This window comes from Anomalospiza imberbis, chromosome 7 (genome assembly GCF_031753505.1).
Source record: "Anomalospiza imberbis isolate Cuckoo-Finch-1a 21T00152 chromosome 7, ASM3175350v1, whole genome shotgun sequence".
NCBI lineage: Eukaryota > Metazoa > Chordata > Aves > Passeriformes > Viduidae > Anomalospiza > Anomalospiza imberbis.
This window is the reverse complement of record NC_089687.1, coordinates 23,912,675-23,931,131: the sequence shown is the minus strand read 5'-3', so window position 1 is coordinate 23,931,131 and position 18,457 is coordinate 23,912,675. Positions and strand designations below refer to the sequence as shown.

Here is an 18,457-nt window from a genome sequence, read left to right as displayed (position 1 = left end):
TTCCTAATATAAGTTAATAAGGCAAACACAATACCTGACGTTTGCAATGTTAATTGCACAGGCCTCACTGTGAATGATGGCTAAATCCGATTGTGCATGACTTCCTTTGCGGAGTGTCTGAATTATAGCGTAGGCTGAAGCCTGAAAAATCAATGGCTGCTATAATCACTCAATTAAAGCCTTTGAAAATCATTAGCAATTTGGTAGATTTAAAATACTTAACCATACGTCATTTTTAAACAGAGAGTGCCAGACCAGCACACCTCATTTGTTACAGTGGGGAGCTGCTGCTGGAGGGGTAAACAGGAACAGCATTAGGCACTATGGCTGAGTAGGCAAGTGTATCACTGGAGCTGAAAGCTGAGAGAGACACAAGTCACCTCTGTGAGCTTTACCTGATTTACAGTGTTTAGCCGAGGTTACCCTTCATGTGGCCAAATACGTGTCACAGTCTTGGAAAAGCCTTGCTGGCCTGCAGAGCAGTAGTGCCCCTACAAATGCCACAGGTTTGGATGAGCTCTGAGCCCGAGCAGCAGAAGGGACTGCAAAGGTGGAAAGAAGCAGCACCATCAGAGTCCTTTGTTACTGAAAGAAAACCATGGACAGCAAGGCCTGCCTTTAGAGTGGGACATATGAATGAATGTGGTCTATAAAAAGAGGGAAAATAACTTACTGATGCTAGGAGTCTAATATTTAATCTCATAAACAAAATAGAAACGGAACATGATATTTTATTCCATCTGCACTAAATTTATCCATCTACGGAGACTTAACTTTGAAAGATAGTTGAAATATCTCTTCTTAACTCGTGTGTTTATTTTCTTTAACAGCCTATTTGGAAGCAGTGGCATCTAAGTGCAGCAACACCACTATTCTAAATATATAGTCCATCTGTCTGAGAAGAAAGAGACACTCGAGAGAATGAGCAAGCTGACAGGCACCGGCCAGTGCACCAATGCCTCGTGCTCCCCTAGGGCTGCTGGATTTACGTAAGTGCTATTTAACTTTGTGGAGCTTAAGCAGCTTAATGAACTTCAGCAGTATGGGGCTAGGAGCAGCTACCTCACTTAATCTATTGCAGCTTCTAATTTTTAGCAAACGTGGGGTAAAACTACATTTTAAAGCGAACTGTCTGTCCTGAGCGTGCAACGCGCGGTGGCAGCTGAGCAGAACAGGCAGAAATCTCTCGCGCAGGCTCCATCCCCACGGGCAGGGGAAGCCGCGGGGTCTCGCCCTTCTGTATCCAGGTTGCCGGTGCGGGCTCGCAGCCTCCCCCGCTGCTCTGCCGGGCGCGGAGAGCCCGGCACGCAGCTCCCGCGTCCCGGGAGCGCACCGCGGGCCCCGTCACCCCGCGGCCGAACGCCGCCGGCCCGGCCGGCCCCGGCGCAGGCCGTAGCCGGTGCGGCAGCGCCACCTGGCGGCGCCCGAGCCGCCCCTACAACTGCGGCTGGGAAAGGCGACTCGAGGGAAAACTCCTCACGGGGTTTGACTGTTCCCCTGGCTCGGTATTTACTTGTTTGTTTTTTCCCCACGTGGAAAGGTAGGAAATTAGGTGGACTAAACAAGGCAGAACTGGACTTGTTTTGTCCTAACTTTAGTTTTTCTTTATGACTGGGTCCAGACACTAATGTTTTTCGTTTAAGAAAGGTAATTCAGGTCATTTTTACTGTAAAATATCCACTGAATCAATGAATGAAGCTTAATTGATACCTTAATGTTTTTAGTTTTTCATCAAATCCATACTGATGGGGAAAAAAAGCTATTTGAAAAGAGCAACATGTAATAGTGAATAGAATAAAAATGTCACTTTACTGTGATAACTGATCATTCCAGTGAAATGGCAGCACATTTTGCTTCCCAGTTGACAGGGAAACCTAGGCAGGGGCAGAATAGCATAGGGTGTATTAATATTTCTCCTCAGAAACTGAATACAATTTAAAAATTGTCTGTCACTTTAAGTCCACTGCCTATAAATTAGGACCTCTAAGTACTGGTAACCTTTATTTAGCATGTAGTCAAGACTCTCGGCTTGGTAAAAATTTTCAGAAAAGTACACACATTTAAAACACTGGAATATATAAACACAACCCTAGACTTCTGCACTTGTATGAAGCTGCCTTCCTGAGTGTAATAAATGCCATCACACTCTGCTGTACTTCAACAGTAGCTTCCTTCCCCTCCCATTTATCACTTCTACATTTGCAGCCCCACTATTGCTGCCTGGCACTGTGAACACATGCTAGGCTGCAGATTTCCAACCCAACTGTACCCTTCAGACATACATCCAATGGCTGTGTTCAGAGGAATGGTCTCCCACAAGATTTGTGATTCACCCTGTCTACCTATATGATATTCAGAAAACTAATCTCCAGGATGACAGCTCATTCAGCACTCTGGAAATTTACCCACGCTCATCTCCTCTCTAAATAATGACCTGACATTTGTTCTGTAGAGGGAGACAAAGCCCAGACTGATGAAAACGGTTGGCAGCTGCTTTCATTTGTGCCATTCAGAAGCCAAATGATAATTTGTCCTCAGGGACCCATCACTTCTTGGCAGTCAGACCTGTCCACTGCACTTTGCTATTACTTTTGCTGTTACCTCCCACCCCTGGTGCATGCAGCATACACACAGAGTCAATATTCAAAGCAGACTAGCTAAAATTTACTGCCAAGAGTCATGAAGGATTTAATGTTTCTGAGAAGTGGGAGATAAAATCACATATTAATTTGGTGTTGATAAATATAAAGCAGTAGATATTGGGAAAGACATTTGTTAGATCTGCATGAAAGGTTAAATTAGCTATTGCTCAAAAAAGAGATCCCAGCCTCTCTGAGCAGTTTAATGAAGGCATTAGCTAAGCAATAAAGGTCAAAGAGGCAAAGCATTCTGAACTAGTAGGCAAACAGATCAAACCAGAAAGCATTGTTCCAGATGAACTTTGAGTTCATATTTTGCATGCAGCATGGAGCTGTCATTCCTTTAAATTAGCTAGAGCGGAATTACAAAATGTACAGACAAGGGTTACCAGGTTCTTCAGAGCATCTTCCATATAAGCAGATATTAAATAAATTAGGACTTTCCAGCCTGGAAAAAAAAAAGGTTACTAGGAGCTGATAATAATGATGATATAAAATCATCAATGGGATCCATGAGAAGAGATGCAATTATTCATTATTTTTCCACAGTAAAAAACTGGAAGACATAAAATGAAGCGCTCACATACCAGGCTACATGACATAATTACGTAACAAATTGCTTTTTTCCCCATAGCCAATACATATCTGTAGCATGAACTGCCAAAGGATGTTATGGTAATAATTTAGAATGGTTAAATGAGGTATAAACCTTGGACCACAAAGTTTAAAAATCCTTCCCAATACTTGGAAACACTATATAAATAGATAGGGCCATTTACCCCTCAGCTGTGGAAGAGCGATAGCGACAGCAATGAGATGACTCTATGCATTTATATTCATGCATGTGGTCCCACCACATCTTAGATCCCTCTAGATGCAGAGCCTGTGATCCCCATGAAGGGAGAAGATATATATATATTTCATACTGTGTCTCTTCTATCTATTCCTGACAGTTTTTATTTTTAAGGATCCCCAAATTGTTGCTAGTATGTTGGATGCCATCTATTCTACCCAGCAACAGAGGAAGTCATAGCTGCCCTCCAGAGACATGCATGCAGAGAGATGGGGAGAGAGAAGCTGAAGCAGGCTTCCCTTTTTAAGGATTAAAAAAGCAAAAGCACTGGTGTGCTGCAAATGTTCCAGCCACTATTTTCCAAGTACATGATCTGCTCTCTCATCTAAGTGGAACATTTGAATGTGTCCAACTCTCATTGCAAGGTCAGGCAGCAGTACAGGCAGCCCTGCTTCTCCCTTTGGAACCAGTGCTCTATTACATAAACCCTCCTGCTGTCCTGGAACCTGTCTGCAGCCACCTTCAGTCAGGACTGGTTAGTGAAGGAAAGGGAGTGGGGGTTCAGCCTTGGAAGTTACTGTGCAAAACAAATGCAAGTGGTGCCACCAAGGAGAAGTTTGAAGGGGTGCTGTACATAAAGCAGTGCCAAGTTCTCAAATGCATCTGTTTCCCTGGCTATAGCACAGGCTGCCAAAATACAATGCTGGTTTATGGGTGAATCAAATTGCATTTTAGTCACGCTACTGTCACTGTCCCTTGCTACTGCTTTAGTCCACGATTCCTGCACAAGCCTTCCTTCTTTCACATAAATATCCATTGATGATTTTTGCTGAAGGAAATGCAGGCCAGTTGGAATTCACTCTTCAGCCTGGAGTCAGGAGTCCTTCCTTTGCTGCTTCAGCCCACGCAGGCAGAAGGCCAGGAGCTCTATGCAGAAGCTGCTGTGGTCTGCAGCTTTCTTCCCTCCAGCACTGTGGGGACTCAGGCAGGGCCCTGGGGAAGCCATGCAGCCAGGGCTGCCCCACAGCTCAGGACTGCACCCAGCCACTGCAAAGCCCTTCAGCCACAGCCCTGCAGCTTTCCTGTCATGGTGCAGGCAAGAACACCTCTGAGAAGCCACAAATCTGGTTCTCACACATGGAGATGAAGAATGGAAGAAGCCTGGTCTCATTTTCTGCAATACCAATGGCCAAAAATAAGCTGGTACAGAGCAGGAACTGGTGTACCACAAAGCCTGAAAGAGTTTCCTTTTCCCCCAAAGGGTAGGGAGGGAGCAGAGCATGAACCAGATCTGGTGCAGTTGCTTTCCTTAAAAGGCTGTGCAAGCCTAGCCCATGGCTTGGCCTGCCCTGTGGTCTTGCTTTCTATGACTCCCTTCCCATCCTGGCTATAGACTTGGACTGATCACTACTCAGCATTGATCAGCAAGACTGTCTCTATATCAGGCACACCACGCATCACTGGGACACCCAGAACACGGTAGTACAGAAATAACAATGCTGATATTTATTAGCCTCCCCATTGTATGCAGTATCTTTATTTTTGAAACACTTACATTTACCATTCCTTCTCATTTGCTCTGAATTTAGCCACCAGCTCAGCTGAAGAGGTGTTTGCCCCTCTCTATTCCTCAGCAATGTCACAGGCTGGGACTGCTGGTTTCCACACCAGATCTCTTTATGCCAGATTATCACAGAGCCCAGTTTGGGCAGTTTCCTAGCCAGATGCATGCATTCCCCATTCAAATCCCAAAGACAACAGAAAAAGAAAAGCCCAGCCAAAATGGAGAAGAAGAGGGCACATGCAGTATCTTCAGCTTTACACAAAAATGTCATTTCAGTTCACTGTTTCCCAAATAGAGAGCCCAGTGATTGGTGATAATTTTCTCTTCTGTCTTCTTAAAACTGTAAAAGAGGCTCAGTACCATTCTTCTGTAGCATCGTAGCATTCACCCCAGCACAGCCAGGAAGGAAATAGTTTGAAACACCCAATGCTCTTCACAACCAGTGCTTTGGATATATTTCCAGCAGGGGTTTCTTCCCTTCCCATGAAAACAGACACAAATTCTCATTTAACAACTAATTGATTTATTTAACAATACAAATTTCTTTCTACTGCATGGTTTAGCAGAGAGAACTTGAGAAACAAAATTAGCTTCTTTTCTTTTTCTTTTAAAGTTTAAATGTTTACACAAAAACAACCTTTACTTCAGTAAATATAAAATTTACACACAAAAAAAATCTACATTAAAAAAGAACAGAATCATAACAAACCAACAAAAAAAAAAAAAAAGAGGATGGGAATTCAGTGTAAAGGATCCAATTGCAAGGAAGGCAAGATGGGGCAACACTAACAAGGCATCCCATTTGTACACCTAGGTATCTAAAGTTGTAAGTACGATACAAACCCAAAATACATTAAAATTAAAACCTGTATTTTTATAGCAGAATATTTTATGATATAAATATCTGTAAATTCTGTAGGCAACACAGTTAGTGCATGAACTCCATAGTTTGCTCTCCACTGGAAGGTCACTGGAGTGGTGTACGAGCACCCTGTGGCCCACGAGTGCACTAATGGTCAGCAGGGAGCAGACTTTGACGTGCAGCCCGGATGTGATAGCCCCTTGTTTCTTTGCCAATCTGTGCTATTTCTCACACATCCAATGACATGACAAGAAATTCTGGTCACCTTCAGCAGTGATTTCCAGCACTTCATCTCCTGGCATTAGTCTGTTACCTGACTTAGGCATATTCACCTGCCAGATCCTGTTTCTCATTCCCTTTTGCACTTTTTAACCTGAACTCTAAAGCTATCTTGTAGCTACCAAGAGAGATTGGCTTCTAGGTTGAGATATTTGGGATACACAGTTCTTCAAGCCATCTTCAGGCATCTGTAGAAATATTTAAAGTAGGGTGGACAATTCACGGTCAAAGGTTATGTGATACAAAACCCAGGGACCTGTATAGTAATGGTTAATTTTAGATCTAAATATTTATTATTTTTTGTATTGATTTAATATTTAAACTTAACATTCAGCTTTCATATATTAAATGCGCAGAGCATCTTATTGATGGAAGTGCTACATTATCTCCAAAAACACCAGGTAGTAAGGGAGACTGTAAAACTTAATTGTAATTTTAAAAATCATTTAAAGGAATCAAGTGTCTTTTGTTTTTATAATCAGTACTGTGACTGGCAAACTATAAAAGCTTAAATTATAAAACTATTAGTGACTCTACCTTTTAAACTGTATGTACTATAAAGCTGTATTTTTGTACTTACAGATGTTACAAAATTTCCAAGGCAGGAAGTGAAGGAGGGAAAAGGTAGTCTAAAACACTTTTACAGATTTCATTTTTACTAAGAAAGGTTATTTCCCCCACAACTGTTTTTATGTCATATAAATCTGATTAAATTAATTGTACTCCTCTCTTTTCTGGGTAGATGATACAGTGTTCAGTCATGCTTTGGAAGACCTTTTTCAATGGATAACTCAGTTCTCTAGGTCAGCAAGTCCAACTTGCTTTACCCAGAAAAAAAGCACCAGACTATCTCTAACTTGGCCATCCTCCTGCAAAAACCTTTGTAGCAAGACTGAGCCAGCCTGTTCTGAGAGCAGGACTGGCCCTGAAGCAACCAGCTATGTTAACTTCTGGAGTAAGCGTATGAAATGTGATCATTTCAACTTGAGAAAGAGCTGAAAAGTATTAAATTTCAGAAAATTTCAGAAATTTCACTTGTTCTGTTAAAAACAAAACAGGGAAAACTTAAACAATCCACAGGTGTGCATTAAACATTTAATAACAAGCCTTTGCTCATGTATATTAATTTAGAAATTATCCACAGGGATCTGTGATACATTGGCCTTGCCTTGTTACTATAACTAAATTTATTAAAATATTAATTTAAAATAGGAAAACAAAGAAACTACTCCTTGGGGAACATGTTTATTGTGTTTGAGATGATACACTGGGTGCTCTCTGAGCTACAAAGGGAAAAAGGAAATCCTTTCATTACAAACTGACAAAGGTAAAAGTTAAAACAGTTTTCACAACAGCATGTACCACATATTGGAAATAGATCTGGGTTTAATACAAATGACATAATTCCTAGTAATCTACAGCTACCTTTAATAACTTCATACAGATAATGAATTAGGCTAAAATGCACTATAATATTTGGTTGACTTCAGGAACAGTATCCTTAGTACATCACAAAATACATTTTGATATCCCAAAGAAGCAAGACTTGCAAGTAGGCATTTTAAACATAACTAATCTACAGCTACAAACTTCTACTCTTGATAGCATTTACCTTTCTGAGGGGCAGTATCCCAGTCTTCAAAAGGATAAAAGCAGAGTAGAATCAGTATAACATATACACAGAAGTCCGTATTGTAAAGGCTATAAAGATTTGTTGCACACTGCAAAGTTGCCTTCTGCACCTTCACACTGCACAAGTAGGTTGTCATTTATGTTGCGTATCTCTTGGTCCACTGTCTGGCTATCCTGTCATGTTCTGCTCTGTTGGTCAGGTATTGAGTGGCTATGCTTCCAACCAGAGGGTCAGCTGCAAAAGGCAGGAGAAAATGCATCAGAATCCATCCCACAAGTAACAAAAATCCCCGAGTAAAAACATATTTTAAAGCACAGCATCCATTGCAAAATATAGTTTAGACCAGAAATATAGTGGAGATCTTATAATATAAAACATTTCCAAGAAAGTACACATGAACAAAGCACAACAAACAGAAAAAGAAAACAGGAAACATCTATTATGGTTATCTGCATATGAATGAATCTTGCCTCAGGCAGGTGCTCTGCTTTCATCCCTTTGCCTGCAGGACACATTCAGCAGTGCTGCCTGGCACCCTCCTGTCAGGGAGGTGCACAGGACTAGTGTGAGTTAGAGCATTAGGGGAGCCCTTCAGGAGCCATCGAGCCTTTGTACCTAAGAGGCTGATCCATTTCTGCCTAACTGTGACCACTTTGTGTAAATGAACGGTCCCTTAGCACTGTTGCTCAGTTCCTGCCCTGACCGCAGGCAATTAGCATCCATTGCCTAATGACACTGGTCACACAGTTGCTACTGAGAATCTGTACTGCTTCCAGTGGAGCTCCTCCCCTCCCCACAGGATCAAAGAAGTCTTTGAAAAAGGAAGAGTTCACTCTGAACATCACCTCCCTCACATTTGGAAGATTAAGCCTTTCAACTGCTGTCTGTCTTAAGAGACTTCCTGTAGCCTCTTCTGGCATGCAGGATTTATAACTCAGGAGAATGTTGCTCCTTTCCTGGATTGAACACTCATTTGTTGGAGCTCCTTCAGTACAGACCTTCAACGACATCAGCTTATTTTCTCCATCATATCTTGGAAAAAAAAGGACTTAGTGCTATTTATTTTCTGTTATGTCACAGGAGTGAAAAACACCATTAAAAGTGGGACCACATCCAATATGGAGTGCTTCATCGCAAATTAAAAAAATATTAAATTCTATTTGATCTGCATGCAATCAAATATACAAATTACATACCATGGCAACTAAGTCAAACGACTGAGAGTCTTTCAGTGAACTATAATCTCCTTACCTGGGTTGCAGTCTGTCAGAAGTGAACAAATAGACAGCAGAACCTTTGAAATAGTCAAAGCAGGGCTCCAGTTGTCTTTCAGGATATCCAGACAGATGACTCCCTGACTGTTGATGTTGCAGTGATAAATTCTGGTGCGGAAAGTAACCTGAAATTACAGCACAAGAGACAGAGAGAGTCATTCAGTGCTGCCCAGGGATGGTGTCCCTTGGCTCTGAGCAGCCCGTGGGACTCCCAGTTCTGCAGAGCTTCTGCAGATGCAGCTCCTCTCTGCTTGGCTTCCAAACCACAATTGTTTAACAGAAGACTGACTATTTTCTGTAGCCTTTAAGAAACCTACTATGATGAGATTAGGGGCATAAACTGCTTTTACACAGGCTCTCTGTATAGTACCCACAAAAATAAGGACCTATTTTATAGTATGATAGCTATTTAATAAACATACCACATATCAGGAACATTCTAATCACAAATGTAACTTTACTGCGATTTCTGAAGCTGAAGAATTACACAGAATTTGTCTGCATGTGCAGTGTTAGTTAATATTTTTCTTTCTTTCAAAAGCCTAAATACAGACCATGAAAGTTAGTCGTGTTAAATTAACAATGAAATCTTTGTCCTTACCCTTCATTAGGCAGAATATAATATACAGCCAAAACAATGCAATTACACTAACTAAATCCATCCTTAAACTATTTCAGATTAATATTGATAGAGCATGTGAACATTCTGCACAAATAAGAAGTGAGAAATATGTAACTGCTTTAATCACACAAAGCACAAGAACATATGGAAATTTTTCTTTTTCATACTGATGGAGTGGAATCCACAGTGTATCCTGAAAATTTATAAACTATCATGCTCTAAGAAATCTACAATATTTGATTAAGGAATTTGTCTAAAACTGTGCATTACTTCAGTATGACATTCTTAATTCAGAACATATTAAATGCTGTAGGTTAAAGAGAAGTATGAAATACAGAGTGTATACTCTTTATGTTGTAATCATTCTCGGAATGAAAAAAGGTATTAGATTTATAGTAACATAGTTATAGCCCCCAAAGATGTAAGTCGTAGAATGTTGTATGGTAAAATGTATTTAGTTGTGAGAGTTTTGCAGTCTTTCTAGTGATCTGGTCAAGAGTTGGCAATTTGACATTAAGGGAGGGGAAAAGGAAATGACCTTTAAATGCTTTCATATCCATTAGTAAATTACAATTTATTAGGTGTCCATCCTATTTCTGAGCAAGGAAGTGACATTTTAATTTCAGATTAGTTTAATTTAATAAAAAGAGCTTTTGCTCAAAAACATTATCAAACAAGACTGCTGATTTTAGCAGTAGTAAATAGACATTTTAAAATAATGGAAATTCATCACACTAATTTACCCAATTTAAAGTCACAATATAACATTCCAGTTTTCTATGTGAACTTATTTTAGCTTTTTCTTTTTTTTTTTTAATTACTGGTAATATTTAATATAGAATCTGGCTCATAACAGGAAAGGTTATTAAACATATATTTTAGTAGCTAGAATGAGAAGAAGGAAACATAAAAAAGTCTTCTGTTGTCTTCTACTAGAACTAAAATTTCTTGAATCTTACCTGTTGATCAGAATTAACATCTCATTTATCACTTGGTGAAGTTTGGAAATCAGTACTGACTGTGGTAATCAAGAAGTAAATTAGATGGGATTTTTCTGAGACTGCAAGCCAAGATTTTGGATGTTGTAGTTTTCAAGAGACCTTAAACAAATTTGCTACTCAGAAAGCAATGTGCAGTCACTTGGCTGCAAGCTGTATTCTCACGTGAAAAAATTATAAGCACAATAAAAACCTTACCCTTACCTTTGGTGGCTTGAATGGATAGTCAGATGAAAATGTGATATCCAGGAAGAAAACGCCTCCTTCATATACAGAACCTGGAGGTCCAAGTATAGTAGATCTCCATTCATAAATGTTATCTCCTTTAGGACCGGCACTGTGTAAAGAAAAAAGAAGAGAGGGAAAGAAAGAGTCAGATGTACCTTTGAGAGAGGCATTTTATGGATTTCCTTCAGCATTCATTTTATTGGATAAAAACCATTTGATTATTTTTAACACGTGCTCAATTTCCAGCTAATTTCAGTGGGCTAGGTGTTTTAAACTGGCACAAAAGCTGGGTACTCTGCTGTCCCTTTGGAGAGACAGCAATGAAATAGAATGACCATGCACTACTGGTTTTTCACTGTCCAAAACATATCCCCAGATCTATTTTTTTGAATATGTCATTGCTCTGAGTTTCTACATCACCCTTTCAATGCCATCATATTTGTACACAAAAGGAGTTTTACATCTTGACCAAATTTGTCTTCTCCAAGCATTTAACAGATCACACCTTCATAAAAAATGTGGCTTTCAAATATATTGATACACATTTAATGCTACTTGTTTCATAGGCTAGAGTGAAATGTTATGCCCTTCGGCAGCAAAACTAGGGAAGAGTGAGAGAATCAAGTAATGTGGAATGGGGCTTCTTGCAGCAGTCATTCCAAATAACTGTTTCTTCAGGATATATTTGTGCTATGCCTCTGGGCAATCGGCAATGAGACAACGAGCCAAAAAAATGTTATTTTAAGAATGCATTTCTCACTAGGGGAAGGGTTACTGCATAATTAATTATTAAAGGTTTGAAACAATGGATAATGATCCATCATTTTCTCAACTTCTGAGCTGTCACTAATGCTATTATCACACAGTAACCATCTAACCTCCTCACAAAAAACCCTAACCAAACAATAAACCCCTCCCTTCCCCCTCGCCCCCAAAAGGAACAACCACCAAAAAAAATCAAATCTTTAGCAAGCCTGCATAAAAATTAACCTAACCTTCCACAAAACGTCCTGAATCCACCCTGCTGAGAGCCAAACTTATTGAACTGACTGCTATGGAGAGCAACAGCACTGAACTCATGCAGACACAGTGGCTTGATCACATCTATGCAGATAAGCCAATGACACAGCACTGTAAAAGATCCTTTCAGTTTTCCCCACCGGGGCAGTTCCCCAGGCACCTCCTCCATTTCCCAGACATGCTGAAGCAGCCCCATGCTTGTCCCTCTGTGGAACAGGCCCTGAGGACTGTCACACGTGAATTGCACATGAAGTGAGTGACAGGGCACGGCACCACACTGGAGCCTGGGAATTTGTGGTTTCTGGAACTCCTCGACACACAGAGGAAATCCCTAGAAATAAAAGGCTCTTCCTATGTCATGTCAGCCCACGTATTTGTCATACATATGTTTGCAGTCTGTAACACAACATGTTGGACATTCATCCTTACTATGTAGTCAAACATGGAGACACTCATAAGAGACAAGGAATATGAGCAGTCTGCACTATGGGTCTGAAATCCACCCCCACAAAATTTAGCTATTTTTACATTAAGATGATATTTGAGAAAAAATTATAATTTTGATTATGAATTCTCTTTCAATTCATAAATTTCCAAGATGCTTTTTATCTTCCAGACATTTCATGTACCAAATGTTGCAGTTCTTTCATAAACAGGACAAAATAATCATGGAATTTGGATGACACCCTATTTAATTAAAAGCAAAAAAAAAAAAATTATGAAGCTGTAACTATTTTCCTGTTGCCAAAATGAAAGTAGGTAACAAGAGAATGCTGGCCTCCAGAGCATTCTCCTGGGGAAAAAAAAAAAGAGCATTTTCTAGGGAAAAAAAACAACAAACAAGTGCTGTCAAAAATAAAGTTTGAGTCTAAAATCCTACTTACTATTTGAAATGCATGTATAAAAGTGGAAGGAAAATACTAGATACATTTTAAGGAAAAAAAAAAGGGAAATCTAGAAGCAAACAGGTTCATTTTTGGTAATGCAATGACCCATTTGTACCTTCAGTCACTCCAGAAGAGAATTTTATTCATGCTTTCTAAAAAACAATTAGTGTAGGAACTGAAAATATTGGGGCAATAATGATGACATTTAAAAACCACACAGGCCACTGAAATGTTTCAATTAATTCTTGACATTCATCAAGCTTACAGCTAATTAGTATTGGGCTTGAAAACCAAATTTCTGTGGAGCAAATCAATTTCAGCATAAGATGTCCTAATGACTGCTTTATAGTTTAATGCAGAGGTTAGTGCTCTTGCCCTGCATGTCAGGTACCTTTCTTTGATACACCTCCAACAGCTGGATGAAATTCAATCAAATTAATGAAATGGATTTATCAAATCAGTGACATGTTTCAGCACAATGAATCAGTCATGATTAAGTGCAGCACCAGTCCAGGGTCAAACTATCTGGTAATCACTTACCAAGTCAGAGCTAGGGCATCCATGAGCTGGTAGCCACAAAACACAAAATCTTGATGGAGCAACAGGTCTGAAGGACAACTTCAGTGTTTTGGCTACAGAGCATACAAGTGCAGCCCATTGCTAACAGCCTGCTGTCCTCCTGAATTACTTCAGAACATCACAAATTCAGTAAAGGCACCAATACTTCATGCTCAATAAAAAATCCACTTGATTATTCTTTTTTACAATATGGGCTAAAAAAATCTCAGACAAAATAACAAAGCAATTTAATTGAAATGACAAAATATTATTTGCAAAATTAGGGGGGTTTACTTCATACATTAAAGATGGATTACTTTTAAAAAATAAATTAGAGTTAACTGGCTGCATCTGCTTCCTAGGCAAATATTCATTACGCCACTTCACTGAGGGATATATACCTGATTCAGATAAGACAAAAGATTTATGACCATGCTGTAGCCAAGTTAGTGCACAGAACAGATTTAATTTAGAAGTGTGACTTCAGATGGTGAATTTGAAAAGACATGAGGTTAAATTTGAGGGGCCAACGGGATCACACCAGGTCTGTCAAACCTAACTCTGCTGAACCCTGGCTCCCAAGTTTCCTGAAGATGAAGGAGAGCTTTTCCAGAACAGTGCTAAGCACATTCATGTGGCTGCAGTGGCATCCACACCAGCAAAAAGCCTGTTAGTTCTGTAACCTCTAAGCAAGAAGTTCTGAAGCAAGAAGTTCTGTAACCAATCCCAATGCAGTGGTTACAGAAATCCAAGTTCAGCTTTTGTTACAATTCGTTAAATCAAAATGCATTGAAGCTGCCCATATGGAACTAAATACAGGACAAGAAACTAGGACAAGAAATTTCCGACCCACATGATGCTGGTAGCATTTTGCTTTCTGCATTTACTTAATGCACTGCTGTCACCAGCCCTCCTCTAAAACACAAGGTTCTAAATTTGGTGACAGAATGCAACTTTATAGTACTGAGACTGTGCTAACAGAGAAGAAAAAGGATGAAGGAAAATGTAATTTGGCTAAATTTGATGTTAACTCTGTGTTAGGCTTTATTATTATACAGAATATGGGTCTGCAATGGCATACAACTGAGGGGTGGGTGTCCTTGTTTTTGGGAAGCTTCAAACAGTGAAGTCTGTCAAGACTCTAGAAGTCTTATAAGAAATGTCATTGGTATCATAGAACTAAAGGTACTGGTCTACACCTCAAAAAAACCACAACAACCACTGGGGGTGCCTACATGGCACAGGTTTAAGTGTGGAATATTTTCTCACATTCTCCTTTCAAAGGCTCCACCCTTAGGTGTGATACCCAAGCAGGCAGAATCATAGAACTGTAAAGGCTGGAAAAGACCTCTACTCATTATTACAAAGACAGCAGCTAACAAACCAAATGGGGCACCTAGGGTGAGAATTAGGAAAGGAAGGTAAGGAAAAACCTCCCTCCATCCTTCCCAAACATTTATTTCAAAATGAGATTCAGCCAAAGTAAAACTCTTGGAAGACTGCTCAGCCACAACTCTGTCACTGTGTAATTTTTACAGCAGTGTAAGTGAAGACAGTGCTTTAAGAGAGGGATAAGAGATCTCTTTTGATTTTTCTTATTTCAACTGAAGGTACTAAGTAAAGAAAGAAAAATGCCCTCAAGCATGTTCCATAACCTTGTGCTTGAGAAATCCACTTCATAATGCTACAGTATAGTGAAGTTCTGCAAAATCTTCAACATAGCTTTGGAAATTGACTTTTACAAATCCTGCTGGAGGAAAGGCACTGAGGATGTTACCAGCACAAAAGTCTGTGTTTTGGACACCACTGTCTCAGCTAAAGCTGTTGAATTAGCTAGTTCAGTGCAACACCACGAGATACTAAAGGGGCTGTGACAGATCCCACCAGCATATACAATTCAGGTAAATATGCAGATCCAATCTGTAGGGAGTCTGCCTGCTTCACCATCTCAACTTCTGAGCCTGATGAACTCATTTCCAGTAGAAGAAAAATGCCCCCGGCTCAGGTAACTTCAACTTATCACAGAGGTGGAGATTCATATTTACCATAGAGGATATCTAGTGTGGATGCTGATGTTTGCCCCTCAGGCTACCCAGACAACCAGGGTAGAGAGAAGAGCGACTGCAGCATCTGGAGTATCAAAATACTCCCTAACACCAACGTGTTCCATCTCCCTCTGGTGACACCTACCTTTCCCCAATAGCATGGGGAGCCTGGCTCCTAACTCAAGCCACTAAGCTCAGCACTTGAGAAAATCCTCCACACTCCTCCATGCAGTGAGAAAGTGAGTGAAAATAGAGATAGACAACCCTATCTAGTAGCACACTACCTTTTTATCTAGCTACAGATACACACTGTCATGCTGTTGGTAATTAAAGAACAAAAAATAATCTCACAAGCAACCAAAGGATCTCTATCTGGTGCAAGCTGTCTGAGTTGCTCAGTGAGGCCTGGAGAGAGCACAAATCACTTACTAGTAGTTATGTTTTAATGTTAAGCATGGGAATAGAAAATGCTCAAAATATTTTCTTGCTTTGATATTTTCAATATTTTGAAGAAAATTTGTCCATTATCCTTTTTGTTTTCTTAATTCTCTTTTCCAAGTGTGGAGGCACTCTTGTGGTTTTGCAAGAAAGGAAATGAACATTAATTAAAAGGCATATGTTTGTGTGTGGCTTTCAGTTCTGTGACCTATGACAAGCATGGATAACAATTTCTATTTTATTTATTTTTCAATGCCTTATTTACAAAGCTCTCTGGAGTGCTTATTCTCAGCATTCATATTATCAGTACCAGTGCCTAAGCACTTCAACTTAAAGAATCTGGGTACTACACAGAAAATGTTTCCCCATCCTATACACACAGAAAGTATTCTAGTTTCACTGGCAGGAGCTACAAATATAGCCCTAATTTTAGGATTACAGCATTTTTCTAAGGTTGGACACATGAGGGCTGTCTACAGCAATGTATAAAAACTGTGCAGAAAATACATTTTGATAAGGTACTTACTATTACTAAGGTTTAGATGTTATGTACAATTTTTTACAAAGAAAAAGTTTCAGTCTATTCTGTTCTTTATATAGCTATAACTGTTTTTATTTTACCTGCCACTGTACTACCTGCTACATTTGTTTGCTGGAAAAGGTTATTTACTGCTTCTAGCAGATCCACAGAGGCTCTGTGGAATTGAGGATATAAGGCTCTAGTTCAGTGTACAAATCTTTCCTTGTGTCACTTCCCTAAAGTCTATCATGTCCTTATGATTGAAACCTAGAAATTAGCATTAAAAAAAAAAAAACCAAAAAAACTATTTTTACCTCATGGATCCCCTGATAATTCAACTGCTTATAAAACAGTGCAAGACTTGTACCCAAGGACATGGTTCAATGAAAAGCAAGTGCAATTTGAGAGCTCCTCAAGACCAGCGTGGCTACTCCAAGCAAAGTGCTGACCCAGCCTAAACTAATTTGGCTAAACCATACATATTCAAAAACCATCAATGGATTATTAGCTTTATCCTTAATCAGATGTCATTTCCCCTCCTGCAGCCAGAGTAGGGCAGGAACTTTAGCTGCTTGCTCTAGCTTAGAAATGTAACCACGTGGCTGTGTTTGGTTCAGGTCACACTGTACCATCAGGGGACCTCAGCCAGTGCAGGTCTGCTCTTAATCACCCTGAAGGGCAAGATGTGTTTTACACCACTAGACCCTCCAGTGCTAAACTTGCCATTAGTAGAAGAATATATGCTGTTGTTACCAAAGGAAGCTAAGTAACAAATCATTTGTTAATTCCATCAAAGCTGTAATGTGTAGAAAACCCAAGCAATGTATTTTGGAAAGCTGACAGTTTTTCCACTGCCTAAAGCCCCATTAAATTGGTTCATTGCTACAATAGCTTTAGATTATCTTCCTCCTTGTATTCCTGCTAGTTCCTAGGACCTTTCTTGCTGCAGTTAGAAGTCTGTGCAGGTCCTTTCCATCTTCCAGGACAACGTAAGCCAATTATGGGGAAAGAATTCCTGTAATTTTTCTTTTGAAAAAGTAACTAAATACCAGAACACAGTTTGCTAAATTACAACAGAAATACTTAACTTAAACCATGTAAAAAAACACATCAGATTTTCTATGTCTATGCTCTTGACAGAGGAGTGTACCCAGGCAATACACAAAAACGTTTACCAAATGTGAGTTGAATCTCATAGGCATAAAGAAATTAAAAATAAAACAAATGTTCAGCAGGAACTAACTTGAAATATGCAGAGAAGTCCCTCTTGTATGCCTACAAAGGAGAAATTATTCATACTACATAATAAAACACAGAGCAGGACAGTCAGTAAAAGGAAACATTTCCTGCTACTCTGCCATGTGTTCATAATAACAAAGCTTTAATTTAGCACAAAATAAAAGACCAGATCCCTTTCATCAGTGTTGAAAGACCTGTAGTGCTAGTGTCAAAACACTAATTTCTTGCTGTTTATATAAAACTCAATTTCTAGTAGGGCCAAATCACTTTGTTGAAGAAATTTATCTAGCAGGGTCACATTTTTCTTCCACTCAAAATTACTGATGAACCTCAGTTTAATAAACATGGAAAATTTTGCTTTTCTTCTGTGAGAGAGAATCCTTCTCAACTTCCTAACACAAACAAAACTCATTTGGGATACACACATATTTTGTTCTTCAGTATGTTTAATCTCCATACTGATTCTAGCAATTCACACTGAAAGAATCTCACGGTACCTGAGAAATTGTGCAGCCTTAGTTTAACGTGTCTGCCCACAAATATATCCAGAAAATGTGTGCTGGGGAGTATGACTGCAACATGCAACTCCCAAATCCCAGACCACCACCTTACCCTCTGGAGATTACATTTTTAATAAGTCATTCATTTGTTCTGAGGCATCCATGTGATTCAGGTATCAGCCACCTCCACTCTTCAATGCAAAATCTTCATGTCACAAAGTTAAGTGACACTGAGAAATACAGTTTAGGATTTCCTACCAATATTTTCTATAACACTTTTAATGTCAACAAAGAGAAAAACCTATTGTTCCCAACATCCCTTATGCACACCCTTCAGATGGAGGAAGAAAGAAGTTAA

At 39.6% G+C, this 18,457-nt stretch overlaps 1 protein-coding gene and 1 long non-coding RNA gene across 7 annotated transcripts in view; one reads left to right on the top strand and one right to left on the bottom strand.

Moving 5' to 3' along the window:
- Positions 1-942: 942 nt before the first annotated feature.
- Positions 943-7,001, top strand: LOC137477219 (uncharacterized). The gene is made up of 2 exons (XR_011000883.1): positions 943-989; positions 5,067-7,001. It is a non-coding gene; the product is annotated as an uncharacterized lncRNA (long non-coding RNA).
- UBE2E3 (ubiquitin conjugating enzyme E2 E3) overlaps positions 5,503-18,457 on the bottom strand; it is a 56,022-nt gene continuing 43,067 nt past the window's right edge. For 5 of the 6 annotated variants that reach the window (XM_068196019.1, XM_068196020.1, XM_068196022.1 and 2 more), the window contains 3 exons: positions 10,869-11,001; positions 9,022-9,169; positions 5,503-8,004 (listed from right to left, as the gene is read on the bottom strand). In XM_068196019.1, coding sequence (XP_068052120.1) covers positions 7,907-8,004; positions 9,022-9,169; positions 10,869-11,001 — 379 coding nt within the window. In that variant the 3' untranslated portion in view covers positions 5,503-7,906. Of the gene's footprint in view, positions 8,005-9,021; positions 9,170-10,868; positions 11,002-13,339; positions 13,378-18,457 lie in introns of those variants that run through there. The other variant, XM_068196024.1, reaches the window with a different exon arrangement.